General features: G+C 58.3%; 5 protein-coding genes and 2 long non-coding RNA genes across 38 annotated transcripts in view; 4 read left to right on the top strand and 3 right to left on the bottom strand.

The window, feature by feature from the left end:
- Positions 1-728, top strand: part of LOC140626942 (uncharacterized) — a 17,220-nt gene extending 16,492 nt beyond the window's left edge. For 4 of the 5 annotated variants that reach the window (XR_012025917.1, XM_072814861.1, XM_072814852.1 and 1 more), the window contains one exon: positions 592-724. The gene's annotated coding sequence lies outside the window, so the exon portion shown is untranslated. Of the gene's footprint in view, positions 1-588 lie in introns of all 5 variants that reach the window. The other variant, XR_012025925.1, reaches the window with a different exon arrangement.
- On the bottom strand, positions 337-4,924 carry ELMO3 (engulfment and cell motility 3). Of its 5 annotated transcripts, none has more exons than XM_072814527.1 (20): positions 4,623-4,924; positions 4,463-4,503; positions 4,285-4,357; positions 4,023-4,073; positions 3,703-3,872; positions 3,518-3,617; positions 3,263-3,414; positions 3,097-3,175; positions 2,908-2,958; positions 2,696-2,818; positions 2,469-2,600; positions 2,270-2,371; positions 2,058-2,166; positions 1,813-1,949; positions 1,553-1,716; positions 1,371-1,438; positions 1,132-1,236; positions 942-1,024; positions 759-845; positions 337-672 (listed from the first exon to the last, which is right to left on the bottom strand). In XM_072814527.1, the coding sequence occupies exons 1-20, from the start codon at positions 4,698-4,700 to the stop codon at positions 460-462; spliced, it is 2,118 nt and encodes a 705-aa protein (XP_072670628.1). In that variant the 5' UTR covers positions 4,701-4,924; the 3' UTR covers positions 337-459. The 5 variants fall into 5 exon arrangements, with proteins under 5 accessions (XP_072670628.1, XP_072670623.1, XP_072670634.1 ...); XM_072814522.1 differs by having other exon boundaries at positions 1,326-1,438; positions 4,623-4,923; XM_072814533.1 differs by lacking the exon at positions 2,270-2,371 and having other exon boundaries at positions 1,326-1,438; positions 4,623-4,923.
- On the top strand, positions 1,558-5,188 carry LOC140626999 (uncharacterized). Its single transcript, XR_012025976.1, has 2 exons — positions 1,558-3,890; positions 4,317-5,188. It is a non-coding gene; the product is annotated as an uncharacterized lncRNA (long non-coding RNA).
- Positions 5,093-13,323, bottom strand: E2F4 (E2F transcription factor 4). Of its 2 annotated transcripts, XM_072814832.1 has the most exons (12): positions 13,099-13,323; positions 11,722-11,910; positions 10,972-11,562; positions 10,437-10,546; positions 10,134-10,295; positions 9,762-9,805; positions 8,996-9,057; positions 8,476-8,773; positions 7,760-7,969; positions 6,386-6,433; positions 6,150-6,194; positions 5,093-6,048 (listed from the first exon to the last, which is right to left on the bottom strand). In XM_072814832.1, the coding sequence occupies exons 3-12, from the start codon at positions 11,290-11,292 to the stop codon at positions 5,933-5,935; spliced, it is 1,416 nt and encodes a 471-aa protein (XP_072670933.1). In that variant the 5' UTR covers positions 11,293-11,562; positions 11,722-11,910; positions 13,099-13,323; the 3' UTR covers positions 5,093-5,932. The 2 variants fall into 2 exon arrangements, with proteins under 2 accessions (XP_072670933.1, XP_072670938.1); XM_072814837.1 differs by lacking the exons at positions 11,722-11,910; positions 13,099-13,323 and having other exon boundaries at positions 10,972-11,164.
- On the top strand, positions 12,556-18,146 carry EXOC3L1 (exocyst complex component 3 like 1). Of its 4 annotated transcripts, none has more exons than XM_072814558.1 (14): positions 12,556-12,854; positions 13,079-13,172; positions 13,400-13,560; positions 13,641-13,860; positions 14,408-15,020; positions 15,100-15,217; positions 15,350-15,475; positions 15,572-15,672; positions 15,877-15,987; positions 16,948-17,077; positions 17,207-17,329; positions 17,407-17,562; positions 17,654-17,778; positions 17,866-18,146. In XM_072814558.1, the coding sequence occupies exons 1-14, from the start codon at positions 12,708-12,710 to the stop codon at positions 18,053-18,055; spliced, it is 2,415 nt and encodes an 804-aa protein (XP_072670659.1). In that variant the 5' UTR covers positions 12,556-12,707; the 3' UTR covers positions 18,056-18,146. The 4 variants fall into 4 exon arrangements, with proteins under 4 accessions (XP_072670659.1, XP_072670654.1, XP_072670669.1 ...); XM_072814553.1 differs by having other exon boundaries at positions 12,560-12,854; positions 13,385-13,560; XM_072814568.1 differs by having other exon boundaries at positions 12,715-12,854; positions 13,110-13,172.
- LOC140627005 (uncharacterized) lies at positions 16,639-18,692 on the bottom strand. Its single transcript, XR_012025978.1, has 2 exons — positions 18,177-18,692; positions 16,639-17,752 (listed from the first exon to the last, which is right to left on the bottom strand). It is a non-coding gene; the product is annotated as an uncharacterized lncRNA (long non-coding RNA).
- MATCAP1 (microtubule associated tyrosine carboxypeptidase 1) lies at positions 18,474-26,330 on the top strand. Of its 20 annotated transcripts, XM_072814771.1 has the most exons (10): positions 18,719-19,122; positions 19,819-19,918; positions 20,359-20,704; positions 21,209-21,288; positions 21,760-21,834; positions 21,916-22,059; positions 22,323-22,455; positions 23,379-23,684; positions 23,820-23,917; positions 24,957-26,330. In XM_072814771.1, exons 4-10 carry the CDS (start codon positions 21,265-21,267, stop codon positions 25,119-25,121), a joined length of 945 nt encoding a protein of 314 aa, XP_072670872.1. In that variant the 5' UTR covers positions 18,719-19,122; positions 19,819-19,918; positions 20,359-20,704; positions 21,209-21,264; the 3' UTR covers positions 25,122-26,330. The 20 variants fall into 20 exon arrangements, with proteins under 20 accessions (XP_072670896.1, XP_072670821.1, XP_072670863.1 ...); XM_072814787.1 differs by lacking the exon at positions 20,359-20,704; XM_072814688.1 differs by having other exon boundaries at positions 18,722-19,122; positions 21,209-21,834.

Genomic DNA, 26,330 nt, shown 5'->3' with positions numbered 1-26,330 from the left:
TTCTGGAAATTAGGCCCCTGTTAATGTGGCCCAGGAAGGCATGCACTTAGGGCAACACCTGCCACCCTGCCACTTGGCCCTCAGCTGGCTGGTGTGCAGACCATAGGCCATCCCTCTCTGCAGACCCAGCATGGAAGAAGGCTGAGGACTCCTCCTGTGGAAGGACAATAGGGCCAGCTTGTCTCCAGGCCCTCATTCAGAACACCAGCCCCTCAACTGCCACTGCCCGGGTTTGTGGCCCCAAGCAGTGACCTTGGCCTGATGCCCCAACTCATTTGCAAGCTCAGTTTGAAGGCAGGCTTGGCCCACAGTCTCAGAACTGGCTGGACACACACCCAAGAGTCAAGTGGACTTTATTTTTGCGGCAGCCTCTTGCTGGTCAGGGTGTCTGGGCTCCTCCACCCTCCGCCCTTCATGGTCCCCAATGCCAGCAGCTGTGGCCCACAGCCAATCTCACTGTCAGGGTTCCGTGATGCTGCAGTCGTAGCAAAAGTTGAAATTGGTGGGGGGTGGAGGGATGGGAGGTGGCTGTTCGGGAATGGGCACGTTCTCCAGCTCCAACAACCGCAGTTTGGTTTCCATTGTCAGCAGCTGTTCCAGGTCCAGCCGAGTCTGCTCGCTGCCCATGGGACTGCCTAGCAGGGCACTCAGCCCATCTGTCCACAGGTGGAACTGGGACGGGGCCAGCCCGTGAGGGCTTCCCATCTCTTTCCCTGGCCCGCCCGCCCAAACTGGCTCGGCCTGCCCCAGATACTCACCTCCCGTTTGGATGGGGCGATGAAGTTGAGGTATGCCTCCTCCTCCCCGTGGTCATAGCTGACTGAGAAGGCTAACTCATAGAGATCCTGGGGGAGCCAGGCAGTGGAGAGCACAGAGCGGGGATCAGGGCAGGTGTGGGTAGGAAGTAGGGGAAGGAGCCCCCCAGCCTCCACTGCACTCACCTTGTTCTGTTTCCCTGAGCCCTTCTCCCGGACATGGGGACAGTCTTTCCCTGTTAGCAGTGCCTTGATATCGGCCACAGGGACTGCAGGAAGAAGGCTGGGCTAACCTCTGGGACCCAGGCAGTCCCGGGACAGGTGTGGCCCGGAGAGGGCAAGTGGCTGACCCTGCCCCCTGCCCCGTCCTCCTTACGCTGCTCAGGCAGGCTCTCCAGGGTGGGCGGGCTGGCACCCTCCTCCACATCCCCATACTGCAGCACCTTGTGGTTGGGGGACAGGCAGCAGAACCACAGTTTGTCTGTGAGCAGAAAGGAAGAGGGAAGGAATGACAAGAGTGGCCTGACCCCAACCCAGCTGCTCTCTGGACCCCTCTGCCCACTCAACCACCCTGGCGCCTCCGGCTGCTGATCTTGCGGAAGAGTGTCCCCTCACAGAGGCGGAGCAAACGCTGCTGGCGGATCAGGCCCATGAGCTCTGGCTTCAGCTTCTCCCGTAGCTCCCTGGGCGGGGAGGAAGGTAAGGGGAAAGCTTGCTGACTGGGACTGACCTGGGGCAAGGCATCTGGGGCATGAAGGAAGGGGGGCCAGGACGGGGACCCACTCCCTCCAACTCACAGTATGGGAGGGGCCAGCGTGCCTTCCTGATGGAGCCGCTCTGTCTGCCTCAGCCGCAGCACCTCCCCATAGGGGAGTGCATTCACCTTGGTTCGGAAAAGCTCCAGGGAGCTGGGCTTCAGGGCCAGAGTGCGGGCCAGCTGCTCCCGCACCACTTGTATGACCTGGAGCCACCAAGTTCAGCTCAGGGCTGTGCTCTGGAACCCTACTCAGAACAGCCCCTGCCCTGGCTCAGGTCTCCTTGCTTCCACCCCATCCACCTTGTCAAAATCCTCCTGGGTGGCTCGCATCTCCTTCCAGGTCTTATTCAACAGCTGGATGCTCACACAGAAGAGCTCATGGAAACTCTGGTCTTGGCCAAAGAACATGGGTGAAAAGTCCTGGGCTGTTTCGGAGCCTGGAGCAGGGGGGCAGGAAGGGCTCAGGGAGAAAGTGTGTGCAGCCCCTGGCCCTCTCTGCCCTTCCGTCCCCCGTTCCCAGACACGCTGTGCCCAGTCCCACTCACAGGGCTCCCCAACGCGGAGCAGCTCACACAGCAGCACAGTTAGCTGGATGCTGCTCCGGGCAAAGGGGCACTCGTGCTTGTCCTCACGGCTGCTGTTCTCCAACACAAACTGGGGTGATAGAAAAAGAGAATGGGACAGGGAGCACAGCCAAGGCCATGGGGACCCTGCTTAGGTGGGCATCCTGCTGTATCCCACCCACCCTGTTACTGACCCGGCTGTAGGCACTAGGTGCGTGTCTAGAGAAGTAGAGCATGTTGTCCAGGGCCAGCAGGCCAGGGGGCACGCGCTCTAAATCCTGCGCGGGGTTGCTGTTCTGGGGGAAGTGGGACAGGCAATAAGGGCCCCAGGCCTCTGGAACAACAGCAGCCCTGGGGTAAGGCAGGGGTAGGGAGCTAGGGAGGGTCGCTCACGGAAAAGCCCAGTTTTCGGAACTCGCGGGCACAGAGGGAACGGCGACGGTCGGCACTTAGCCCAGCACCCAGCGATTCCCCCTCCGACTCAAAGGCAGCCTGGCGGAGGGCCTGCAGCTGCTCCCGCTGTTCCTGGGGTGGTCATCATGGGATAAGGGGGTGTCAGAATCATAGATTCAAGGCTGTGCTCTAGCTACCCCAGCCTTGTGTACCCCAAAGGCACCCACTGGGCTGTAGGGGTCCAGTGGCGTCCGCATGCGTGGCTCCAGCAGCCCCAATGTAAGGGCCTGAAGTACATACAAATGGTGAGCCATCTCGTCACCCAGTGGTGTTGCGCTGTGGATGATATTCTGGAAAAGAACCAGTCCATAAGTGTGAGTGTAGGCTTCCGGGGGGGAGGAAAAGTGGGGAGGGGACTGCCTAGCCCAGTCCTTCCTACCTTATAGATGAACTGGCGGAGGTTTCTCTGCCACAGGTAGTCAAGCATGTGCTGAGATAGGTGGGAAGGGGGCTTAGGTGATTTAACCCCACCATGAACACCCATCCTGCGGTCCCAGGATGGAGCACAGTGACTGCCAGCTCCTGCCCCTGCCCCCTCCCCCATCCAGCCACCAGATACGACACTAACCTTACGTTCAGTGGGGCTGGCCCCCTGTAGCAAGGCTGTCAGCAATGCCATAGCCTTGGTCTGTAGCTGCTGGTTCATCCTGGGGCAAGAAGAGGGCTCAGCTGGCTATTCAGGGTCTGGCTCCACTCCCTTCATCGGTATTCTAACCCCACCTCTAGACACTTACACCTGTAGGTGCACCAGCAGCCTATCCAGTGGCACCTCACTCTTGACCAGCTGGCCCAGGGCAGGGCTGCTCAAGGTCACACTCTCTAGCAGCCTGAGGGCCAGAGGCTGCACAGATGCATCCATCAGGTTCATGTTCACATAGGACACCACCTGTAACAGGGATAGGGATTGTTACCATTTCACCACCATGGAAGGCCAGACCCTGACACCACCCCACTGCCCTCACCTGCTGCCCCTAGAAAAGCCAACCCACCTTCCTAATAAAGGGGATGCTGAGCGTCTCCCAGGACACCATGCCATGTTCCATGAGCTCCAAGAAGGCCCTCAGCGTGAGGGTCAGCACCTCCCCTAAGCTGGGGGCACATCTGGAGTTGAGCAGGGCCAGACCAGGATCCCTAGCCCCACCGTGTCCACCACCCACCACAGTCCTGTGCTCACTCATCCCCATCCTCGATGATAGTGCCTAGTCTCTGAAGCCCATCACGGCTGATGACCTCCTGGGCAAAGGTCACATCTGGGGCCAGCAAGACAAGGTGCTGCAGAGTTTCCCGACGCCTTTCACGACTCCCACTCTGCAGCCCACTCAACAGCCGCTCAGCCTCAAGGTCCTGGCAGGGGTAGGAGAGGTGAGGAGGCTGGGTGGAAGGAGCAGGAACTGGAGGTGTGGGGTCTCAGATGTCCACTAGATGGGGCCCTCCAGAGTGGGGCAAGGTGGCAGAGAAGGGCAGGGAGTGGGGTGGGGTCAGGAAGGGCATTACTGGGGCAGTGCTGAGGCACAGGATGCTGCCATTCTTGATCTCTGTGCGGTTCTGGAGAAGATGGAGAGAAAGGGAGAGAAGTCAAGAAGGGCTCTGAAGACTTGTTAATCGGGGTTGTTGGTGAGGGAGTCAGGAAAAGAAAGATCACATTCCAGTGGGATGAGTCTGAGCAATCAAGATCAGGTGGGTTGGAAGTGAGGGGTATCACACGGTGGGATAGGGGCCTGGAGGCGGGGCGTGTGGGGGGTGTGGGGAGACTCACGTTCTCAGTGATGTATCTCCTATGCCCATCAGCAAACTGCAAGGCATAGCGTTCCGAGTGACTCAAGCTCCACCTGCGAGGAGTGGGGAGCGGAGGCTCAGGTAGGTAGAGGGCGCCCCTCCTTCCTGCCTTCCCCTCCCCTCCCTTCCCCTCCCCAGCTTGGCTGGCCTGCACTCACGCGTCGCACACCTCCTTCACAACGGCGGCCAGGGGCTTTGCCTGCAAGCGGAGAGGTCACTTGTGGGGCAGATGTGGGGAGGAACCTGGCGGTTCCGAGGGGAAGGGGGCGACCTGGTGGTGGGTGGTGGGATGAATGGAGGCCAGACAGGCCGAGTGACCTGGTCCAGTCGGATGAGCTGCGGGATGGCGTCAGGCTTCTGGACCGCGATCTTCACCACGTTCCGCGGGGGCGCCATGGTCCAGCCGGAGCAGGAGCGCCTGTAGTTTCCAGACCGTCCAACGTCCGGCCAAGGAAGCGCCTGGTCTGGTGCCTCCGAGAACGAGGGTGTCCCTCTGTCCAAGGCCTGGACCCGTGGCCCGCACTCACGGGTCAGGCTCCGGCTCCTGGACAGGGGCCGCGGCCTTCCCAAGGGAGCCGAGACTAGTTCCGGGTTGGAGTCCCGTGGGAAGGCGCCTGCCCTGCCCCGCCCCGGCAGCCCCGCCCCGCCCCTAGGTGCGCCAGGTGGGGGCGGGGAGGGCGGGATACCGCAACAGCCACACCTCCCTTTCCAACAAAGGTGACCCGCCCGGTCCCACCACCAATCCAGCAGAATTGCAGGGAGGGGCCCTGAAAGAACCAGATCAGAGATAGCCTTAGGCATGGTCTTTTATTCACTTGGATACTGTACAAATATTACAATTTTCTTTTGCTGCAAAAAGTATAAAAATAATCTTTATATAGGAATCCATTCGTTACTGCAAATCTTTCTAAATCTCTGCAAATGGCTCTAAATGAGGGTAAATGAATAAACAAGAAGGGAGGGTTGGTCTACAGGGCAGCAGGAGATTGGGCCAATCCTCAGGGGCTCACCTGCCCAGATTTCTAGCTAAAGACCTCTCTGTTCCTTCTGGTTGACAGCCATTCTCCTCCCCCCGCCCCCATAGGTACTCAGAGCTAAAGGTCCAGCAGATGAGGGGTACACAGGAGAGGTCTAGGGGAAGCTGCAGGGTCAGGGGTGGGGAGAAGGGAAGGAGGCTCGGAGTGGTGCTGGCAAGCATCTGGCTCCACCCTCAGCTTTCCTCCCCAGAGTGGGAGGCGTTGGCTGGAACAGGGCAGTGGGGCTGGACAAGCTGCTCTATGGGGATGATGGCAGGTCTTCAGATCTGTGCCACTGAGTGGCAGCCGAGCCTTGGCTCTGAGAGGGCTCGGAGAGGGCATGAGGTGGGGGAAAGCCCCAGAAAAGGAGAGGCAAACGCTCTGGCTCCATGGTGAAGGGGGCTGAGCCCCTTTCCCCTGCTTTCCTAGCACGGTACAGGTGCTCTACTCGTGCAGGAGTGGGAGTTTTGATCAGAACTGCAGTGAGGGAAGGCTGGGGAAGCCAGGAGTCTGTGGCTCTCAAGCCGTGTAGGGGTAGAGCAGGGGAGGTCCTCAGGCAGCCCCCAGGTCACACAGTCTGTGTCCCAGCCACACAGGGAATGTCCCTGTCAGTCAGAGGTTGAGAACAGGCACATCGAAGAGGTCACAGACACCTTCACTCTCGTCCAGGTTGTAGATGTAATCGTGGTCTCCGGGGGGTGGAGATAGGCGGAGGAGGGGGGCAAACACTGCAGAGAGCACCAGGCTGAGGCCCTGGGCCAAGCACAGCCCCCAGCAGTTGCCCAGCCCCCACTCCCACCCCCACCCTCCACCTTCCTGGGCCACCCACCTTCTGAGGACATCAGCTCCTCCAGCAGCTCTGAGCTCATGCATTCTGGAGGGAGGAAAAGCTGGGTTACATTTTGGCTCCTGGCTCTCCACCCACCAAAGCCCATGAAGAGGGCCCTCCACGCACCACCCCCCCATCAAGAACTTTTTGTCCAGGTACCAAACGCAATCACAGGGCCTCAGAAGTGCAAGAAAACAACCATGAGACCCTTACCCCACGGAAGAGTGCAGACCTACCTCTTGTGGGATCAAAGATTTCTGACAGCTCTTTGGGGAGTTCCAGAACTGAAAGACAAGAAAGCCATGCTGGAGGGCACAGAGATCCAGTCTGGTCCCATTCCAGCCCCCACCTTCCTCAGATCTACCACCCATCTTGGGGCTCCACACAGCTGGAGGTGGAGGGCATGCCCCAGGCCAAGCTGGCGTTGTCAGTCTCCCTGGCTAGATGTGAACTCCTGAGTACCCAGGGTACTAAAGGCTCATCGCAGGTGACTGATACGGCCCTTCTAACTCAGAAGTGCTGCAGAAAGGCAGCAGACCCCTCCCTTCACGGGCTCAGTAGGTATGCCCTGTCTGATGGCGGCTGCCCCACTCACTCCTGCCCTTGCTGAGCACCTGCTCAATGCTAGGCTCAGCGACCACACCCGGGACCAGGTCATCTGGCAAAGCAGGCAGACATTCGATAGGCGCTGGTGCTACAGGGTGACAAGTCTGCTACAAAGGTCTGACTGGAGGACACACGTGTGAAGCAGGGGAAAATTAAACTAGCAGAGTGCTGGTGCACGAGGACTGCACATACCAGGTGAGGGGGCTCTGCTCTTACCCACCAGCCCTTAAGAAGCTGTTGGAGGTACTCTGTAAACTCAGAAATGGCACACACAACCTGTGTTTCAGACAACCCTATCAGTCAGGGTAGAGCGGAAGATGCCGAAGAATTCAGGACAGAGGTAGCCAGTAATGACCCTGAGTATGAGGACATGAAGGCAGCGATGGGAGATGTCTGAGACAAAACTCAGTTAATGCAAAGCGAAGAGGAGATGGAAGCAGAATGATGTGCAGGTGTCAGGCCTGAGGGACCAGGGCCAATAGTAGGGTACACACTGACAGAGAAAAGCTAGTTTCAGTTAAGGACCCAGTGAAGGTGAGAGAGGGAACACAGAGGACAGTGTCAGTGAGAAAAGACTGGTGCTTGTGGGCTGAGGAGAACGAGTCCTAGAAGCGAATACCCAAATCGCAGGATAAAAAGAAGACTCAAGGCAAATGACATCACGTCCCCTGGGAAGACACTGCCCCCACTTTTGAAGCCTGAGTGCCTTCCCACACCCCATCCCCAGGACAGCTATTATGCCTTCCTGACACCTGAGTGCCCGGGGAGGGAGTGGGGAGGTAGGGCGGTGGGGGTGGAGGCAAGGCTTGAGAGGGGCCTGGGAGTTCTGTGGAGCCCAGGCTCCTCACTCAGACTGGCAGAGCTCTGGGGTCAAAACAAGGTTTGATGTGGGGGCTGGCCAGCTCTGGCTGAGGAGACAGGAGAGCTAGGTTCCAGCCCCAGCTGTTTCTGACCTAGAAGTGGCTGCGGCCAGATTCCCTGCCCCTCAGGGAACATGCACTCACCTCCTGTGGGGTCTGCCTTGATGGGCTCAAAGGAGGTAGAAGGGTTGGGTCCGGATGAGCTGCTGTTGCTGCTGCTGCTGCTGCTGCTGCTGCTGCTGCTGTCTAGTAGGGCAGAGGACTGCAGCGGCCGAGTGTCCAGGGCTGCCAGGCCCGGTGGGAGGGAGCCAAGCTCACCACCGTCCTTGCTGTCCGTTCCAGGGCCACCACTCACTGCAACCAGATCCCCTGAACCCAGTCACTTGGGAGCAGGAAGTGGGATACTGAAGTTTTGTGCTAGAACCCACAGTAGGGGTGACAAGAGTCCCGGTTCCCAGGCCCAAGGAGAGATAAGCACTGCCAGTCCCCCCGACCCTGCCCCTGGCCAGCGCCCTGCAGAGGTAATGCAGAAATGAGCCACCAAAGGAGACAGGAGCATGAGGCCTGCAGGATAGAGACTCATGAATGACATGACTCCTGTGACCACACTTCAAGGGGGGCTGAATGGAGACACAAGTGGACTTGGGGAAAACTGTTACCACTAATATCCCTTCACACCATCAGAGCCTATTAGAAAGGGCTCATTTATGACCACAGCAAGGGGAGGCCAGCTGGAGGTTAGGAAAAGGACATCCTCCCCAAGGTCTCTTCCAACTCTGAGCACGCATTCCACAACACAGAGGTATTGCCTTCCGGGCCCCAGAAATCATTCTATCACCAGCTGCCTGTTATTACCTCACCTGCGATCTCAGCTGCTGGACCGGGCACCCCCTGGGCTTCAGTGATGCCAGTGACAGGGGTGGGGGTGGTCAGCTGGGGACTGCTTGGGCGTGAGGTGTCATGGGGCTGAGCCAGGGTAGGCTTGGGCAGAGGTGGAGGGGTAGAGACAGCAGGTGGGCTCTGGAGCAGATCTTCTGGTGGTGGCACAGGCACTGCCACAGGCGGTGAGCTCCATGCCTCCTTGTTTACCAGCAGCACTTCAATAGGGCCACTCACACTCTTCAGGTGAATCTGGTATTTCTTCTGTCCATTGAGGCCCTGGAGGTGGGGGGTAAGGGACAGGCGGAATGAGAAGCAGGCTTGGCTCCTGCCAGCCTAACCCTGGGCCGGGGCCAGTGTCCTCTCCCACCCTAGGCTGCCCGTTCTTCTAGATAAACCCCAAGTCCAGGCCACCCCCTACCTGCCCCACCCGGGACTTATCGGGCTCCACAGCCAGCACCCGCCCTCAATCAACCCCGCCTGCTTGGGCTGAGCACCCACCTCTGGGATGGGCACCTCGAGGCTGGTTCCCGATGGGGCCCGGATGGCCAAGAGGGTATCTCCTAGAATGACAAGGAAGAGGAGTCAGGGCCCATGGGCTCAATCTAATCTGAGAATAGGGGTACCTATTCCTTTGAGCAAGGGAGGAAATCATGGTCTCTTAGGATAGTAAGCCTCACCCGACCCCCACCACAGTGGCTGAGGCAGAAAACTAAAGCTTTTCTCTTCCCAAGAGCCCAAGGGTTAGTAACCAGAAAATCTGGGCTCAAACGTGTGGACTGAAGGATTGCTGGCCATAGGCATCTCACTCCTTGATTGATGGGGCTGGTCCCTAGAAGATGTTCTGGCCAAGGCCAATGTTCCTTTTCCAAACTAGTTTAGGGGATGCAGGATGAAGAAGGAGCAGTTCCTGTATTTGTAATGCAAATAACTGATAGATTGCAAGGGAACATCATGCATATGCGTACGCACATGCTCTGTCCCCCTTATGCCTCTGTCATGTCCGAGAAGCCAAGCCCAGGGAACAGTGCAGATGGGGACTGACCTAGGGACCCAGCCCAGAACTCTTGTACCCTTTCAATATGGTTTGTCTTCATGGAGTCCTGGTGACCCTCAAACCCAGGACTTACCCTGCCTGGTTCCTCTTTGGGCAAGCCTATGGAACCCTCTTAAGAGACTAAACTCTCCTTGGGCACTGAGCCCACTGCTCAAGGCTGTGGCTCAGCCCAGCCCCACCCCCATGTCCCCCTACCCAGGCTCTGCTCACCAGCAAAGCATCTGCAGATGTCCTCATGAGTCACGTAGGCCAAGGTGTGGGGGTTAAGGAGAACGGCTGATGCCCTGCCTATGGTGACAAATGGCAGACCACAGAGAAAACCCAGCTCTTTAGCAGAGATCTGACATGAAAGCTCTCAGACAAAGTCCTGGGACCTGGGGTCTACATAGGGAAGAATCACAGACCACGGTTGGTTGGGGAGGGGCTTTGAGTTTGAGGAGGGAGGCCAAGGCAGGGACCTGCCCAGGAGTTGCAGGATCATCCTCCCAAGAGGGACAGTGCCTAGGGCACCACAGAGCAAACCCAGCTGGACTAGAGGGCCCCTTGCCCACTCCCCGGGAGCAGGGACCGCCAGGAGGATATCAGCTGTTCTGCACGTCCTCTGTGACATTCCGGATGCTCTGCTGCACCCACACCTTGTGCTTGTCCAGTTCTTGCTCCCGCTGCTGCAGCTCCTCGATTTCAGCCTTGAGCTCAATCAGCTTGTCCGCAATCTCCCGGGTGTTGCAGCCAGGCCCCACACCCCTGAGCCCAGAGAGTGGGGCTGAGAGGAGCTGCCAGGAACTCTGGGTCCCGTGGCCCCTGCTCTCTCCTGTGTCCTCCTCCCCACACCCCTGCCACTTCTGGGTGGGAGACGCCATTGCTCTCCCGGGTGCCCCCACTCACTTCCACTGGATGCTATTCTTGGATTTTTTCTCGATCAGCCCGATACCTTCCAGGACGTTGGTAATGTCGTAAATCCGCCGCTTCTGGCGCACAGCAAGGGTGTCAGCTGCCTGGCAGACAGAACAGAGTGCAGGATACTCAGGCCCACTCTCAGGTGTTCCCCCAGCTACCTTGAGACCTAGTCTGGAAGGGTTCTGGAAAAGGGGTGGCCCGAGTCCCAATCCCCCTCCCAGGCACTGCAGCAGCTCGGGACCGCGGGGCAGAGGAGGCCCGGCACCGTCTGAACTGATGTCCCCACACCAGCCGAGGAGGGCCACGAGGACCACCGCCTGCAGCCCAGAGCCTGGCACAGAGCGGACGCCCAATGGCCCCGGCTGAATGAATGAAACCGCTCCTGGCCTCCCGCCTGTGAGAAAGCACACGGATGGCGCTTTGCCCTCCGAGGGCTCAGCGGGGCCGCCCCAGGGGTTCCCACTACCGGTCCGGGCCTGCCTGGTCCACCATCCTCCCGGGCGCCCCTTAGCCCAGGCCGCACCAGCTTGAGGTCAAGCACGCCGTCCTTGGCCTCCTGCAGAAGCGACACGAACTTGGTGGTGAGAAGTCCCAAGCTCTTCTCGTGCCGGCTTGGGGTGCCCGGGGGCGGCGGCGCCTGCGGCCCGGCCTCCGCCATCGCTCCCGCCCGCCGCCTCCCCTCAGCCAGGCCAGGCCAGGCCGGCGCCGCCGCCACTTCCGCTTCCGTTCCTGGCCACCCGGCCGCCGGCGCCAGCGCCGCTGTTTCCGCTTCCGCTCCGCGCCCTCCCAGGGAACCCGGCGCAATTCCTCTCTGCGGACACGGCAGCAAAACTTCGGGGACCATCAGCAAATGTCCAACCGCCGAAGAGGACGAAGACAATCCGGGGATCCCGGGAGAGGGGACAGGGTCCAGGGGCAGGTGGAGGAAGTCAGGGGGGCAGCCCCGGCAGTAGAGAAGGGAAAGCCGCTAGAACCTTCCAGGCATACCCAGCCTGTCCCCTTTGCGGAAGAGGAGACCACGCTGCTTGATGACCGCAATGTGTTTCCCCCAACCTGCTCCTGGAAGCTGTCCCAGTGTCTTGGTTTAACTGACCCCATTGCTGTCCTTCAGTTCCTGCCAAACAGCCAGCACTGGGTACAGCTAGCGGGCCCACTTGTGTCCACTCCCATTCCCCTTCCCTGATCCCAGCCTCATCTTTCTCTCGTCCCCACCCTGCAGTACCCAGAGACCATGGAATTGTAACCATCTTCCCACCAATGCAAACATGCTTACCTATGCGCACATGTCAGTAAAGCACTTAGAGCAGTTCCTGGCAGGTAGAAAGGGTTAGGTGTGGCTAGTACCGTTTTGTTATGTTTGATACCATCAATATTTATTATCATTTACTTTAGGTCAGGATCTCTGGGAAGCCGACTTTGAGACAGGAATCTGTCTGCAGGGAAGTTTATTGAGGATCCACATCTGTAAGGGAGTAAGACACGCAAAATTGAGGAGAAAGGTGAATTAAACTGTGATGCAGTTACAATAGAGGTCTCAGGCCATCCTGTTAGGAGCCCTGAAACCGAGGTGGGGCCCTTCCAAGGTGGTCCATGTCCAGACAAGGTTATCAGGCCTTTGTGCCCTGACTTTGAGTGAGAGACTCAGCTGTGACATCTTAGCAACCTACGTTCCGGACAGCTAGGGGAAGAAGTGGCGTGGTCCCGCAGGGTGGATTTGGGTGGTAACCAGCATCCACTATATTATTACTACCTGGTGGTCCTCTCCATGGCCCCCTGTAACTCTCAAGACAAACACAGCTTTCAGAGCCCTCCTACCCCTCTCTTACCATCACCCACCACACACCTTCCTCACAACAGCCTCTCAGTTCTCTGCAGGGGTGCCTACCCTCCCTCTGAGGAGCCATCAACACAGTTTTCCTACTGCGATGTTGTCTGCACCCATATTTGCACACACTGCTCTCTACCCCAAATTAGGGCCTTCTAGTTCACATGAGTCTGTGTCCTGAGCACAGGACGTAAGAGGTCCTGGATGGGTTGGGCAGGACTCCTACACCCCCTCCCCCCAAGGAAGTGGCGCCCAGCCCTCCCCACCCCATCCCACAATGCAGATGCACTTTCCTGTTGGGAATAAAGGGCCAGAGACTCAGCTTCCTTCCTTTCTGGGCATTTGGCCTTGGGGAAGGAGGGGCCTTCGAAGGAGGAGGGTGCTCCTGGGCAGGGGAGGTGGTACAGAGGCTTCCTTGGGGAGGATTCTGCTGCATGCTGGGGTGTAGGCTGGAGCCACCCAGGCCTCGTGAGCCAGTGAAGAGAATACCCTGCTTTGCCCTGAGGACTGGGGGAGAGGGCCATCCTCAAGGCCAAAGAGTGTTTTCAAAGGAGAAGGAACTGGATGCCTGGTCAAGCCTGGTGAGTTCCATACTAAACCATCCTCTGCAGTTCAGAGCTGGAGCTGGGGCCAGCAGGGGCTTGAGTCTGCTCTGCCTCACTTGGCATCTGCAGGGGCAAAACTGAGAAACCCAGTCCTCCCGTTTCCTGAGGGGGCTGGGCAAGAAACCCCCTCCTCCTTCTCAGAGGGGCCTAGACCGAGGCTGCAGCTCACAGGAGCACCCATTCTGCCCACTCTAACCCAGGCTCTTGCCCCGACTCCTACCTCATCTCCAGCTCCTCCAAGGATTGCCATGGACTCAGCAACCAAGGATGAAATGCAGCCCTCAATTCCTCCCGGTAGGAGCCCTTCCGGGTGGACTAGGGGAGGGATGGTGGCCAAAAAGATGGCATTGGTGGGGTTGGGTCCTCCTTGCCAGGTCTGGCCGGTGCTCTATAGGGCAGCAAGAGGAATGGGTCAGACTGCCCTAGGGGGACAGGCTAGGAAGTAGGAAGGGGAACAGGTTTGGGCCACTTCCCATCGGCCTTGCCCAACTGACGAGGCTGCCCAGGCTCTTCCTGCCCAGGGCCTGAGTGGCCAGAGCAGGAGAGGGCGGAGCAGCTGGCCCGAGGAGCAGCACTCAAATGGGCCTCGGGCATCTTCTACCGGCCGGAACAGCTGGCTAGACTGAGCCAGTACCGCAGCCGTGAGGTTCAGCGTACCTGCTCCTTGGAAGCGCGCATCAAGGTGGGCATTGGTCAAGGGAAAGGAGAGCTGGGGGTGGGCTGCCGGCCTGGCCAGGCCTCACAGGCTGCCTCCCTCCTTAGTCGGTGGTGCAGTCCTACCTGGAGGGCGTGAAGATTGGTGTGTGGCAGCTGGCCCAGGCTTCTGAGGCCTTGCAGGCAGCCCGTGAGGCCCTTGGCCAGGCCCATGGGTTGCTTCAGGATCTGGCAGAGACCACACAGACCCTAAAACCGCTGCGGGAACAGGTTGCACAGCACAAGCAACTGCAGGTCCTGTCTCAGCTGCTGCCCCGGCTGTGGGCAGGTGAGTGTGCAGGGGCCCTGGGCCTCAGCCCCTCAACAGTCAGTCAGTACATGCCCATTACTGACCAAAGGGCGTCACCCTTAGATGGGAGGGACACCCCAGGGACCTCCCAGAGAGTGACTCAGGTTTCTGATGGCAGAGGAATCTGGATACAAATCAGCTCATGCTGGGATTGTCAAGCATGCGTTGTAGGACTCAGGGCTGAGACCCAGTCAAGTGGCTCTGACCGCCCTGGTTGCAAAGTTATTGAAATGATTCCTTAATAGGATGGGTAAATAGCCACTAGCAAGGGTCCACGAGTTCTTCCCTGCCTTGCCTCCAGGATCCCTGACTTCCTCTTGCTCCATCAACTCAAGAATTTATATCTGGCCCAGTAGGCCTCTGGGCCCTTCTCTGGGTCCTTTCAGATTGGTCAGTGCTCTGCTGTCCTGGTTATTATGCATTTTACACATCACTCCAGCCCTAGGGGCCTCAGTATCCATGGCTGTGCCCATTGCACAGGTGGGAAGTTTGAAACTTAGGGCTGTTTCATCTTCTCCCTTCCTAGTGCCAGCAGCAGTGGCCCACACACGGACCCTGATTGATGCCCAGCAGCTCTTGGAGGCATATGCGTGCCTTCGGGAGCTGGAGCAGCTACAAGAGGAGACGTGGGCACCTCTGGGGGGCCTGGAGCTACCAGTCTTTGAGGCGCTGGGCCCTCTGGCTGAGGCTCTTGGCCAGGCTGTGGAGGTGGCTGCGGGGGCCGCAGGGCAGCTGGCACGGGAGGACCCAGCCCTGCTGGTGGCTGCTGTGCGCATAGCGGAAGTCGATGCCGGGTACACACCCTCCCTGGAGCTGACCCCCAGGGACTGGCGGCAGCGTTGTCTGCAGGCATTACAGGAGGGCCTGGAGAGAACCCACTTTGGGACACCTCTTCTGCTCGAGCCCGGGGCCCTGAAGGGGTGGCTGGAGGCTCTGCGGGTGGCTTTACCAGCCGAGTTGGCCACAGCTGAAGCACTAGTAGCACCCTGCTGCCCACCACACTACAAGGTGGTTCAGCTGTGGACGCACACCCTGCACCATGGACTGCGCCGCTGTCTGCAGCAGCTCCTGGAAGGGCCTGAGCTAGGTGCTTCTGACGCCTTCACCTTGCTGCATTGGGCACTGCATGTGTACCAGGGGTCAGTACCCTTGGGGCAACAGGAAGTGGGTGGATCAGAGGCTGGAGGCACAGAGTGAAACCGGGCTACCCATCTGCAGGCCCGAAATGATGGGGAGCCTCGAGTTGGGGCCTGAGGCTGACGTGTCTCAGCTGGAGCCCCTCCTGACCCTGGAGAACATTGAACAGCTAGAGGCAACATTTGTGGCCCAAATCCAGGTGAGTAGTTGGGCCCCGGGTATGAGAAACTCTTCCACCAGCTGTGGGCCTGTATCTAGAGTCGTATGTCTACCTGTCTCTAGTAGTATCAGTGCCCTGCTACATCCTGCTGCCTTCTGCCCCTTTCCCCAGGCAAATGTGGCCCAGTGGCTGCAGAACGCACTGGATGGGGAGGTAGCTGAGTGGAACAGAGAGCAGGAACCTGGCACCGACTCATCTGGTTTCTACCACTCACCTATGCCGGCCATAGTGCTACAGGTGGGTGGGAAGAGGCCAGGCAGGTGGCAAGCTCCCATAGGGGAAAGGGAGAACAGGACTAGGACCCTGCTGATTGCCACCCATTTCTGCCTGTAGATCCTAGAAGAGAACATTCGCGTGACCAGCCTGGTCAGTGAGTCACTGCAGCAACGGATGCATGCCATGGCATTATCAGAGCTGGGCACATTCCTGAGGAGGTCTGCCAAGGCGTCGACCCACATCTGACCCCTAGTCCTGCTCCTGGGGAAGCCCAAAGGGGTTCTGAGTGAATAAGGCACACCAGTGGGAAAGGGCTCCTTCAAAACAGCGTCTTGGGTTTCTTGAAGGTGGGGCTGGAGGTTGGACTCAGATTGTGGGGGTGCCAGAGTGACAGGTACAGGAACCACCTCTGCTTTTTGCAGTTTTAGTGATGCTCTGATCCGATTCTCCCGAGACCACGTGAGGGGGGAAGCAATGGCCCCTCATTATGTGCCCTACCTACTGGCCACCCTCAACCACCAGTCAGCACTCAGGTACCAGAAGCCACCCTCCCAGAACCCCTTACTGAACCCCAATTAGATATGGACCCAGTCCACACAAAGGTCATCAGATATTTTGGACTCAAGGATGCCTGGGTGGCTCAGCGGTTGAGCGTCTACCTTTGGCTTGGGGCGTGATCCCGGAGTCCTGGGATCGAGTCCCCCATCGGGCTTCCTACCTGGGGCCTGCTTCTCCCTCTGCCTGTGTCTCTGCCTCTCTCTCTCTCTCTCTCGCTCTGTCTCTCATTAATAAATAAAATCTTTAAATAAATAAATAAATAAAATCTTAAAAAAAAAAAAAAGAAATTTTGGAGTCACATAGCCCTGGCAGTCCAATCTTAGTTCTACTAATTGCTAATTGTGTGACCTTGGATGGGTTACCTAATCTCTGAATCTCGTTTTTCTCATCAGCACTATGTGGGTAATAATGGTAGATTCTGAGAATCATATAACAAATGTGAAGTACCTATCACAGTGCCTGCCTGACACATTGTATCAATTATTCGTTTATTCAGCACATACTTATCAAGGCCCTACTCTGTGCCTGGTAATGTCTGAGGTTACAGTTGTAAACAACAGAAAAAAAAATTCCCTTCTTCTTTGGTCTTATGTTCTATGTGGTGAGGGCAGAGAGAACAAACAAGCTAATGATGAGTTTTATTCCCTCCTGATTGAGATTAAACTCTTTCTTTACCCAAACGGAGAACAAAAGATACGACTTGCTCGAAGTCACATTTTGAATTTGAAGCAGGTCTGGTTGGGTTCCTGCTAGCTGTCTGAGCCCACCACTCCCGTCCTTAATCCAAGCCCCAGATCTTCAGAAGGGTTGAGAGCCCCCCCTTGCCCCATCTCGCCACACACTTGCACCACCAGGTGGCGTCAGAGTGGCTACACAACAGAGGGCCGCGAGGGCCTTGGCCTTGGTCCTGAAGCCTTAACTTTCGGTCTGTCCAGCTCCTCAGTGTCAGTCCTGCAGCCCGACGGGGTGGCTTCAGGAGCTTTGGCTCCGGTGGAGGCAGCGCTGGACGAGTTGCAGAGAAGGGTCTGCCGCCTGGTGTTGGAGGCGCTGCTGGCCGAGCTCCAGGTAAGGCTTCAGGTGGGGATGGGGGTGGGAGGAAGAGATTCAGCATACACGTGTGTATGAATGCTAGGTCTGGAGGAATGCTAGGTCTGGTTGTTCCTCCAGCCCTGTTTCTGCTCCCCCATCCCGCAGCCCCTGTTCACGGCTCTGCCCTCACGCCGGTGGCTTTCGAGCCCAGAGCTGCTGGACGACGTGTGCAAGAGGACGGAGCGCTTCTGCCAGGATTTCAGGCGCGTGCGGAATCCTGCGGTCCAGGTGCGTTGAAGGGGAAGACTGTGGAGTAGGGAAGCGCCCACGGAAAAGGCATGCTGGACCCACTGCGGTCTCCGCAGCTGCTCCTGGCCGAGGCGGAACGTACGGTGGTACTGCAGTACCTGCGCGCGCTGATGCAGGGCCGCCTGGTGTGCCGAGGCGCGGACGAGAGGACCCGGGCGGCCGAGCGCCTGCAGCACGACGCGGCCCAGCTTCGGGAGCTCTTCCTCGGCTTGGTGAGAGTCCGTTAGGGGAGCAGCTGGGCGGGAGTCTCAGTGGTTGGGCGGGGGCCGAAGGGGGACTCGAGACCTACTCCGCGGTGCTCAGGGCCTGGAGGAGAGTGTTCAGTGCGCGCCCGTGCTCCTCGCTCTTCGGGACCTGCTGAACCTCCGCGACCCCATGCTACTTGGCCTCGAGGTGGCAGGCCTGCGACAAAAATTTCCTGACGTGAGGTGTGAAGACTGGGGGGGGGGATGGAGCGGGGGCGGGCTTGGGAGGAGTGGGGCGGAGGTGACACACACCCCTGTGGCGCCCCCTAGCGAGGATCACGTCTCTGCCCTCTTGGACCTGCGCGGGGACGTGTCCCGAGAGCAGCGCCTGGCCGCACTCAGCTCCCTGCAGGCCGGCCCACAGCCCTCGCCCCCCGCGGGTCGCCGCGCACTCTTCAGCCTCGTGCCGGCACCTACGCCTACGCTGTCCTCCTGCCTTCCCTCGGGGCCCTGTGCCTGACCCCGGGCTGCCCCCGAACACAGGGACGGCCCCCAGAGCCTGAATTGTGTCCTGGGGAAGGGCGGATGAAATAAAAATGCGATGACTAGGGGGTCCACGCTCAGCGAAACGCCTAAGGTACCCTGGCTCCGGCCCTGATGTGTGCGCGGCGCCTCCCGTATCCTGGCGTCGGCCGGTGTGGACGCGGCTCCCAAGTACCGAGCTTCCGCCCCCACAGGCGGACTACAGCCCCCCTGTCCGCGCCAGGGCACTGTGTGGAGGCCCTGACCGCGAGGCCCCCGGGCACCCGGCGCACGGGAACGCTCCGGCCCGCGTGGAGGGGGCGGGCTTAAGACACGGCCGCGCCCAGGGGCGTGACCCGGTGGCGGACACCGCCCCTCTGCTCGCCCGGCCCCGCCCCTGCCTCCTCGGGCGCGCGCCGCCGCCGAGATTGACGCGACTACGCGCGCCTTCGCGTAAGCGTGCGCGCGCCCGAGTGCGTGCGTCACCAGCGGTCGGCTCCCGCGGGCCGGGCGGCCGGCGACTGGTGGCTGCGGAGAGGGGACGGCGGTGGCGAGAAGAGGAGAGAACAGGTGGGGGCGCGGTACGCGGGCGGAACCCCCAGCCCCCGGGAGGCCGCGGAGGCGCGCGACGCGATCCCTACTCCTCTAGCCGAGAACCCCCCTCCATTGTCCTCCGGCTCCGCCCTCCACTGGCCACGCCCCTTGTCCCATCCTCCGCCTCTTATTGGCTGCAGGTCACGCCCCTCCTCTATCTCCCCGTCCCCATTGGCTCCCCTTCCACGTTACCTTCTCCGGGAGTTTTTTATTGGCGCAGGCCACACCCTCTCATTTGTCGCCAGACTCCGCCTAGTGCCCGGGCTCCTCCCCAGTCATCTTTCATTCATTCCTCATGTAGTGTTGGGTGCTTGGGACATGGGGGTCAGTCAGACCTGTCCCTGCCCTCAGGGAGTTAAGGGGGTGGTGAGGAAACACGGATCTGGGCTCCGACAGTGACAGCTTAGGGTGGTAAAGGAGCCGCCCAGACACTGGGAGCCTCCAAGACGCCAGGAAGGCCTCCCGGAGGAGGTGAGACCCAAGCCGAGCCCTGAGGAATGCTCAGGAATTTGCTACAGAGACATTGCGAGGGCAATCGTGGCAAAAGAAGTGAAAGAAACAGTTGTATTCTTGGTAATTGCGAAGACGTAGGTCGAATGAAAGAGGGGGGAGTGGAGATGAAGGCGATTGATCCAGAGATTGTGCCCAGAGACCAGTGAGGAGTCCAGAGAAGTGTGCAGTTGGTTGAGAAGAGTAAAGTCTGAGGCCTGAAATCTTTTCAAAGAGCTGGTCACCAGGCAGAGGGAAGGGAGGTGGGGGCAGGGGACCAGATCTAGATAGGGAGACATAGTGTGGACAAGGAATGTTTCCAGTTCTGAGAAGAAGTACTCTTGGGTTCATTTATTGAGCAACTGCTCTGGGTCAGGTACTGTTCTGGGTTCTGGGGACACAGCTGTTGAACATTCGAAAGGAGAAAGCAGATAACTATACTATACTGTGCATCATATGGTGATAACTGCTTCAGAAACCAATAATGTGGGGAAGGGAAGATTGTGGTGGAGAGGAAAGAGGAGGTTCACCATTTTATAGTGATTCAAGGAGACTTGTCTAATAGCATATTTGTGCAGAAATCTGAGGAAAGTGGGAGAGGTGAGTCCTGTGGTTATATGGGGAGAAGCATTCCAGATAGGGGACATGTTCGGTTTTAGATGCTTATTGTACTTTTAGGTAAAGATGTTGAATTGAGAACTGGCAACACCAGTCTGAAGTTTATAGAAGTCTGGGCTGATGTATTTGAAACATGAAAGCAGATGAAATCACTCTGGGAGTAAGTATAAATGGAGAAGAGGGGAGAAGTGTCCATAGAAGTTTCCAAGTCCTGAGCCATTACAGTGTTAAGAGGTCAGGAAGATAGGAATGATGAGCAAAAAAGGCCAAGAGGTAACAGCCAGTGAGGTAGGAGAACATGTTTGAGTGTATTTGGGAAGCCAAGTGGGGAACATGTTTCCAAGATGAGATGATTAATTATGTCCTGTGCACTGTTCAATATGAAGATCATTGATGACCTTGGTCAGATTCAGCTCAATTTTAATGGAGAGTGGGGATAAAAACCTAATTGGAGTGAAACGTAAGAGAGAAGAGGAAAGAAGGGTTGAGACTGTGTACAGATGGGTGATGGGTGTTGTGCTGCAATAATGAGCAGCTGGCGGGAGATGTGGGGCTAGAGGAGTTTGGGGTCAAGTGGGGGTTTGGTTTTGTTTTTTTTAGGACAGAAATAACAGCATGTATTTATGCTGATGGAAAGAATCCAGTAGAGAGGAAGAGATTGATGGCGTTGGAGAAATGCTGGAATTGTGGCCCTGAGCAGGCAGAGGAGTTCAAAGTCTGGAGCCTTCAGACAGTCTCTGGGGAGAGACTGGCTTGTTCTGAGCCCTAGTACAGAGCAAGGGGTGAACATGCCAACGCTGGCCTGGGATGACCACTAGAAAGAGGCCTCTGATAGGAGACAGACCAGGAATTGGCTTGAATTTGCTCAAGTCTCCCTCTGCTCCCCAAAAGCTGATCCTAATTTGGATTTGAACAGATGACCCAGAGGAGAGAGGACGCATTCCAGGTGGAGGAAGTAACATAATCAAGGGACATGCAGGCCCCCGACCTGACTGAGGCCAACTGGGGTGGAGGAGGTGGTGGAGCTAGATGGGATGCGAGGGGTGAGACCGAGAAAATGCCATAGGCGGAAGGCAGGTTGAAGGTAGTGAGGCCCCCTCAGCTGTCCTCCCGGCAGCTGGGGCTACGCCACCAGGTCGCAGTCTAGGTGGGCGCTGAGCACGAGTTGGGGCTCGGGCCTTGCTCTCGGCAGCTCATAGGCTAAGGGGATTCCAGAACCACCATCTAGGTGAGTGCATAGTTCCTGCTTTCCCCCAGTCCAGCTTCCTTGGATGAGCCTGCCTGGAGGGAATGGACACCGGGAAGGGGGTGAGGGGCAGCTACCCAGACCCCTGGTGGCAGGCCCCGAGCCCACTGAACACCTGGCCAGGGCATTGTGGAGCGCAAGGCCTGCTGATGCTCAGGCCACACCGGCTCATAATGGTCTCCACATGCCCTTCTGTGTCCCCAGAAGTCGACAGTGTGGGGAGTTGGAGTGACCCGGCTGGATGTGACCCCCAGGACAGAATGGTGCTGGACTCAGGGGCTCAGGTGTATGAACAGGCACCCCCCAGCCCGCCAGCTAGTCCCTCATCCTTGGGCCATCGGCTGAAGCCCTCAGACCGAGATGGGACACTGCTGTACCCCTGGCCTCGGTCCCTGGCCTTGCCCCTGGCTCTGTCAATCCCCTCAGCTCTGCCGCCCAGGCCTGAGCTGCAGCCCTTCTCAGAGCTGCACTTGGGCCACCGTGGCCACATGCGTCGCAGTGAGAGCACCTATACTGTAAATAGTACTGGCCGGCGGGGAGGTGGCCCCCAGGGTCGGGCCCCACCTGGACGGGCACGGGACCCAGGTGGGGGCACCCTGCGGTCTGCGGCCTCCCTGCCTCACATTGCTAAGACTCGAAAGGATGCAGGCCGTGGTGCCAGCAAGAGCCCTTGCATGTTGGTGGCCTTACGGCCAACCAATATGGACCGTGAGCGGGACAAGTTCTTCCAGTCCCATTACACCTACAACCCACAGTTCGAGTACCAGGAACCCATGCCCACGGCTGTGCTGGAGAAGTACTGTGAAGCTTCTGGACAGTTCATCCATCAGGTCAGTCTGGCCTGCCCACCTTACCCTGGTCCTGATCACCCAAGAGGCCTGGTCTGACCAGCCACTGCAACCCTGTTACAGGCAGTTGGCATCATTGAGGCGGTCCTGGAGAAGTTTGGTACCTATGAACACTTTGAGGCTGCAACGGGGGGCCAGCTGCTGACCAAGTGCCAGATCTGGTCCATTGTGCGCAAATACATGCAGAAAGAGGGCTGCGTCGGGGAGGTGAGCTAGCCCTGTCTTTGAGGCCCCTCTTGTATGTGCCCCAAACCGGGCTGCCAGGCCCAGCTCCACACCAGGCCAGCTCGTGACCCCAGGCAAGCCCCTATCTCTGTCCCAATGAGGTGGCAGCTGGCTCTGAGCAGAGGTGGTGAAGGGTGGGTTCCCTGGCCAAGGGTGTGGCCTGGCTGTCCTGAGGCATCAGTGGGTCCGCCTGTATACCGGTCCCAGGGCTGGCTGCCGTGGTTTAGGTTCACTACCACCTGCAGGTTGTGGTGCAGCTGAGTGAAGACCTGCTGTCCCAGGCAGTGATGATGGTGGAGAACAGCCGACCAACACTGGCCATCAACCTGACTGGAGCCCGCCAGTATTGGTTGGAGGGCATGCTGCGGCACGAGATAGGTCAGGGTGTGGATAGGTGGGTGGGTGGGTAGGATGAGAGGAGACTGGGACGATGTGGGGGGCAGCTTGGGGCCCCAGTAACCCCACCCTGTTTCTTTCTTCCCCTTCCTTCCGGAGGATGGGCCCTTTCCCTTCGTGAGCAGCTACCTACCCCCTCTGGCTCCCAGAGGTAGGCCAGAACATGCCCGCCCAGTCTCTGGGCTCACTCCCATCTCTTGCTCCTTTTGGGTATTTTTTCCTCGCTCTACTTCCTCTCTGACTTCCCTTGACAGTGGGGACAAGGCTACTGAGGCTCCGACAGGCCAGAGTACCCTGAGGGTCCCACTAGCCCCACCAACAGGGAGGCCCTCGAGGGTGGGTGGAAGGCCAGATCCTAGGAAGAAAATTAGTTGAGGACACAAAGCCAGGTTTTAGGAAGGGATAGACTGAGCTGAAAAGGAGAGCATGGGACACTAATTAGTATTCCTTTCTGTCTGTCTCTCCTCCTCAAGAATCCTGTGGCTCTGGGCAAAAGGTGTTTTTCCGCTGGGGTCATCAGCATGACTGTCAAAATGATATGGGCATGCAGGATGTGGGGCTGGGGTGGTTTGTGAGTTCCTACACCTCTCCTGGGGGCGTGGGGGGCAGTGTGAATTTGGGAGAGTTGTGTGTGTAGCCCTGAATGGATGCGGAAAGATTCTTGTGTGGGGGATTCTGAGTCTTTGGGTGTAAGCTCACCTGAGGAGGGTCTTCCCGTTGCCTGGGGTTGGGTGAGTATGCATTGGGGGCGGGGGCGGGGAGAACTTGCTGAGAGCCTGAGTTTAGGGGCTGGAGTGCGTGGGAGTCACCGGCTAGAAGTCCTGCAGGATGTAGCAGGACAGGGCCCGGCAAGTTGGTCCCCCTATGCCCTACCCAGTTTCTCCTTCCCCTCGCCTTCCCTGCAGGCACTCACTACCTGCGGGGCGTGAACAACGCGCGGCAGCCGTGGCACAGCGCGGAAGGCCGCCTGCAGTACGGGCTGCGGCCCGCGAACCCCACCGAGGAGGGCTTGGCCAGCCTGCACAGCGTGCTCTTCCGCAAGCAGCCCTTTCTGTGGCGCGCCGCCCTGCTGTACTACACCATCCACCGTGCCTCGCGCATGTCCTTCCGCCAGCTCTTCCAGGACCTGGCGCGCTACGTGCAGGACGCGGACGTGCGCTGGGAGTACTGCGTGCGTGCCAAGCGCGGCCAGACAGACACCTCGCTGCCCGGTGGGCGCCGGCGCCGGCTTGGGGGATGCCCTGAACGGGAGGACTGGGTGCGGGGTGGGGGGGGGGAGTGCCCTGACCCGGGGTGAGGGTGGGGGGCTTCGTTCCTCGGGGCTCACAGCCGTCCGGTGCCCACAGGCTGCTTCAGCAAGGATCAGGTGTACCTGGATGGCATCGTGCGCATTTTGCGGCACCGCCAGACCATCGACTTCCCGTTGCTGACCTCACTGGGCAAGGTGAGGCTCTGTGCCCTCTAGAGATCCTAGCCAGCTCTCCTTGTGACACCAGTGTTCCCTGAGCCTCTGATGGCTGCTCGACTGAGGACAAGGTGCCAGGCTTCTCTGGTGAGGAGACCTGGGTGGAGGTGAACAAAAGAGAAGTGGCAGCCTGGCAGCCAAAAGTAGGTACTTGACCTAGACTGCAGGTGTGTGTAGCTAGCTGCATCTCAGAGGAGGCGAGCATTCACACCTGGGGAGCAGTCAACACAGCCTGGGAAGGAGGCCGGAGAAATGGCCAGGGACCAAGTGTCTGGCTCTGGGTGTTTGTACCAGGCTGAGGAAGGTAGACTGCACCTGAAGCAACAGGGTATCAGTAGAGCTTTAGGCAGAGAAATGTCACTTTTGCTTTAGAAGGCTCCCTGTGGATGTTAGATGGAAGGTGGATTAGACAGAGAGGCCTAGGGAAGGGGAGCACAGGCGGAGGAGGAAGCTGTCTTTGCAGTCACTCCCGCGGAGTTGATGTTGGTCTGGTCTAACTGGGCAGTGGCCATGCAGAGGGAGGAGCAAGCTGCAGAAAGCTCTTCGGAGAGTGGAATTCCTCTAACTCAATAGCCACCCTGACTTGGTGGGTAACATATCCCAGGTCCCTTCCCTCAAGCTGATATAGGGAACCTGTGAGGAAGGTGGGGCTGGCATAAGCTGGAGCCCAGGAGTTCAGCGTTTGGTGTGGGGTCTGAGATGCCTGAAGGAGATCCCAGGGAAGGTGTTCAGGAGGTAGTTGGATACCTAGGTTTGGAGGTGAGGGGAGAAGCTGGGTTGGAATTAGGAGTAGAGTTGTAGGGCACAGATGATAAAGGAAGATGTTGAGAGGGAAAGAACAAACACCCAGGACTAGGCCTGAGGGTACATAACATTGGGAGTGGATCCAGAGGGGAAAGGGAGGCCTTCCAGGAGCAGAGGGCAATGAACCATTTGTACACGGTATGGAGCTGGGACCAGCTACCTGAAAGCCAGTGCTACCTCTGGCTATCCCTGAGGCCCAGCTTCCTTCTTGCAGGTGTCCTATGAGGATGTAGACCATCTGCGGCCCCATGGGGTGCTGGACAATACCCGGGTGCCCCACTTCATGCAGGACTTGGCGCGCTACCGGCAGCAGCTGGAACACATCATGGCCACCAACCGGCTGGATGAAGCAGAACTGGGCCGCTTGCTGCCTGACTGATGCTGGTGGATGGCTCCAGGCAGAGGCCTTGGGCGGAGGGCTCTGGAACAGCTCCCAGAACATGAAGCTGACTGTTCTGTGCTTCCATGGCCTGGGTGTTTCTTGGGGAATGGGAGGGCAGGAGCATCCCAGGAAGTAGGAGTGGCAGCATCAGAGGGTTGATGTCCTTTGCTAGCCTCCCTGGGGCCTAGGGACCAGTAGTAGCATGCCAAGCAAACTGAGTTGGCCCTCCTACCTCCAGCTCTCTGTTGAGCAGAGGGGAAGCCTGGGCAGGAGGGAGGCCGAGCATGATGGGGATGGGGGGTGGTTTGGGAGTAGAAACTTTTTCTTGCATGAGATGGCTTTGGGTGTCTGCATACTCCAGTCTCTCCCTTCCCCCACCTGGCCCCTTGGTGCTCCTTCAGCTTTCACGCTGTCTACCTCTCACTGGGTCCTGGTGGGGATCTCCTTTCTCCTGGGGTGACTGCCTGAGCCTGAGGGCCTGGCTTTCACACAGACTCAAGGGGCAGGGGTCCTGGTGGTAGAGACCCAGCTGGGCTGGGGGTGCTTTCTAGCATTTTGCCTCTCCCACTGGTCATGTATTTATTCCCTATCTATGTGCTCTGCTTCCTGGGACTGGGAGGCAGCAGCTTCTGAAGGTATGGTGGAGGGAACAGAGCTCCTCTGGAAGGCACCACCTGTTCCTAACCTCACTCTCATCTCTCTTTCTCTCTCTCTCTCTCTCTTTCACACACACACACACACACACACACACACACACAATCCTTTAGGCTTTGTGAGTCAAGCCTAAGAGCTCACCTGGCCTTGCCTCCAGCCCGTCCACTGACCTGTGCTGTTGCTGTCTTTGCCCGCACCCTCACAGCTGGTCTCTGGCAGAGGGTGGCATAGGCTGGCAGCAGCCACACTTCAACCTGAGGGGCAGGCCCCTTGCTGGTGTGTCAAGTCCTGCGCCCCTCCTGGGTCAGGAAGGTGTAGAGGTGGCTGTTGCTTCATTTCATGTCAGACTCAGCTGTGTGATGTTGACCCATTCCCACTCACCCTTGCCCTTGGTTTTCCCATCTGTAAAACTTAGAAAGGCAACTGGAAAGTCCTTTTTCATTTAGTCAGTGATTTTGTGTAGAGCACCTTCTATATGCCAGTTACTGGTCAGAACCCTCAGTGAGTTCCCAGTCTAGAGAGAAGCCAGACAATTAAAACAATTACAATGAA

This window comes from Canis lupus, chromosome 3 (assembly GCF_048164855.1).
Source record: "Canis lupus baileyi chromosome 3, mCanLup2.hap1, whole genome shotgun sequence".
In the NCBI taxonomy this organism is placed as follows: domain Eukaryota; kingdom Metazoa; phylum Chordata; class Mammalia; order Carnivora; family Canidae; genus Canis; species Canis lupus.
This window is presented reverse-complemented; position numbering and strand designations above follow the sequence as displayed.

Coding starts and splice junctions, on each gene's coding strand:
- ELMO3 (XM_072814522.1), bottom strand. CDS start 4,700: ATGGCGCCCCCGCGGAACGTGGTGAAGATCGCGGTCCAGAAGCCTGAC. Junction 4,358..4,462: donor GTGAAGGAGGTGTGCGACGC/GTGAGTGCAGGC, acceptor CACTCCTCGCAG/GTGGAGCTTGAGTCACTCGG. Junction 1,439..1,552: donor ACGCTGGCCCCTCCCATACT/GTGAGTTGGAGG, acceptor CTCCCCGCCCAG/GGAGCTACGGGAGAAGCTGA.
- E2F4 (XM_072814832.1), bottom strand. CDS start 11,292: ATGGTCCCCGAAGTTTTGCTGCCGTGTCCGCAGAGAGGAATTGCGCCG. Junction 6,195..6,385: donor AATCTTTGATCCCACAAGAG/GTAGGTCTGCAC, acceptor TCCTCCCTCCAG/AATGCATGAGCTCAGAGCTG. Junction 6,049..6,149: donor GGAGCTGATGTCCTCAGAAG/GTGGGTGGCCCA, acceptor TGCTCTCTGCAG/TGTTTGCCCCCCTCCTCCGC.
- EXOC3L1 (XM_072814553.1), top strand. CDS start 12,708: ATGCTGGGGTGTAGGCTGGAGCCACCCAGGCCTCGTGAGCCAGTGAAG. Junction 13,173..13,384: donor GCAGCCCTCAATTCCTCCCG/GTAGGAGCCCTT, acceptor GAGGCTGCCCAG/GCTCTTCCTGCCCAGGGCCT. Junction 13,561..13,640: donor CCTTGGAAGCGCGCATCAAG/GTGGGCATTGGT, acceptor CTCCCTCCTTAG/TCGGTGGTGCAGTCCTACCT.
- MATCAP1 (XM_072814650.1), top strand. CDS start 19,149: ATGCTCAGGAATTTGCTACAGAGACATTGCGAGGGCAATCGTGGCAAA. Junction 22,456..23,378: donor CATGCTGCGGCACGAGATAG/GTCAGGGTGTGG, acceptor CCTTCCCTGCAG/GCACTCACTACCTGCGGGGC. Junction 23,918..24,956: donor TGCTGACCTCACTGGGCAAG/GTGAGGCTCTGT, acceptor TCCTTCTTGCAG/GTGTCCTATGAGGATGTAGA.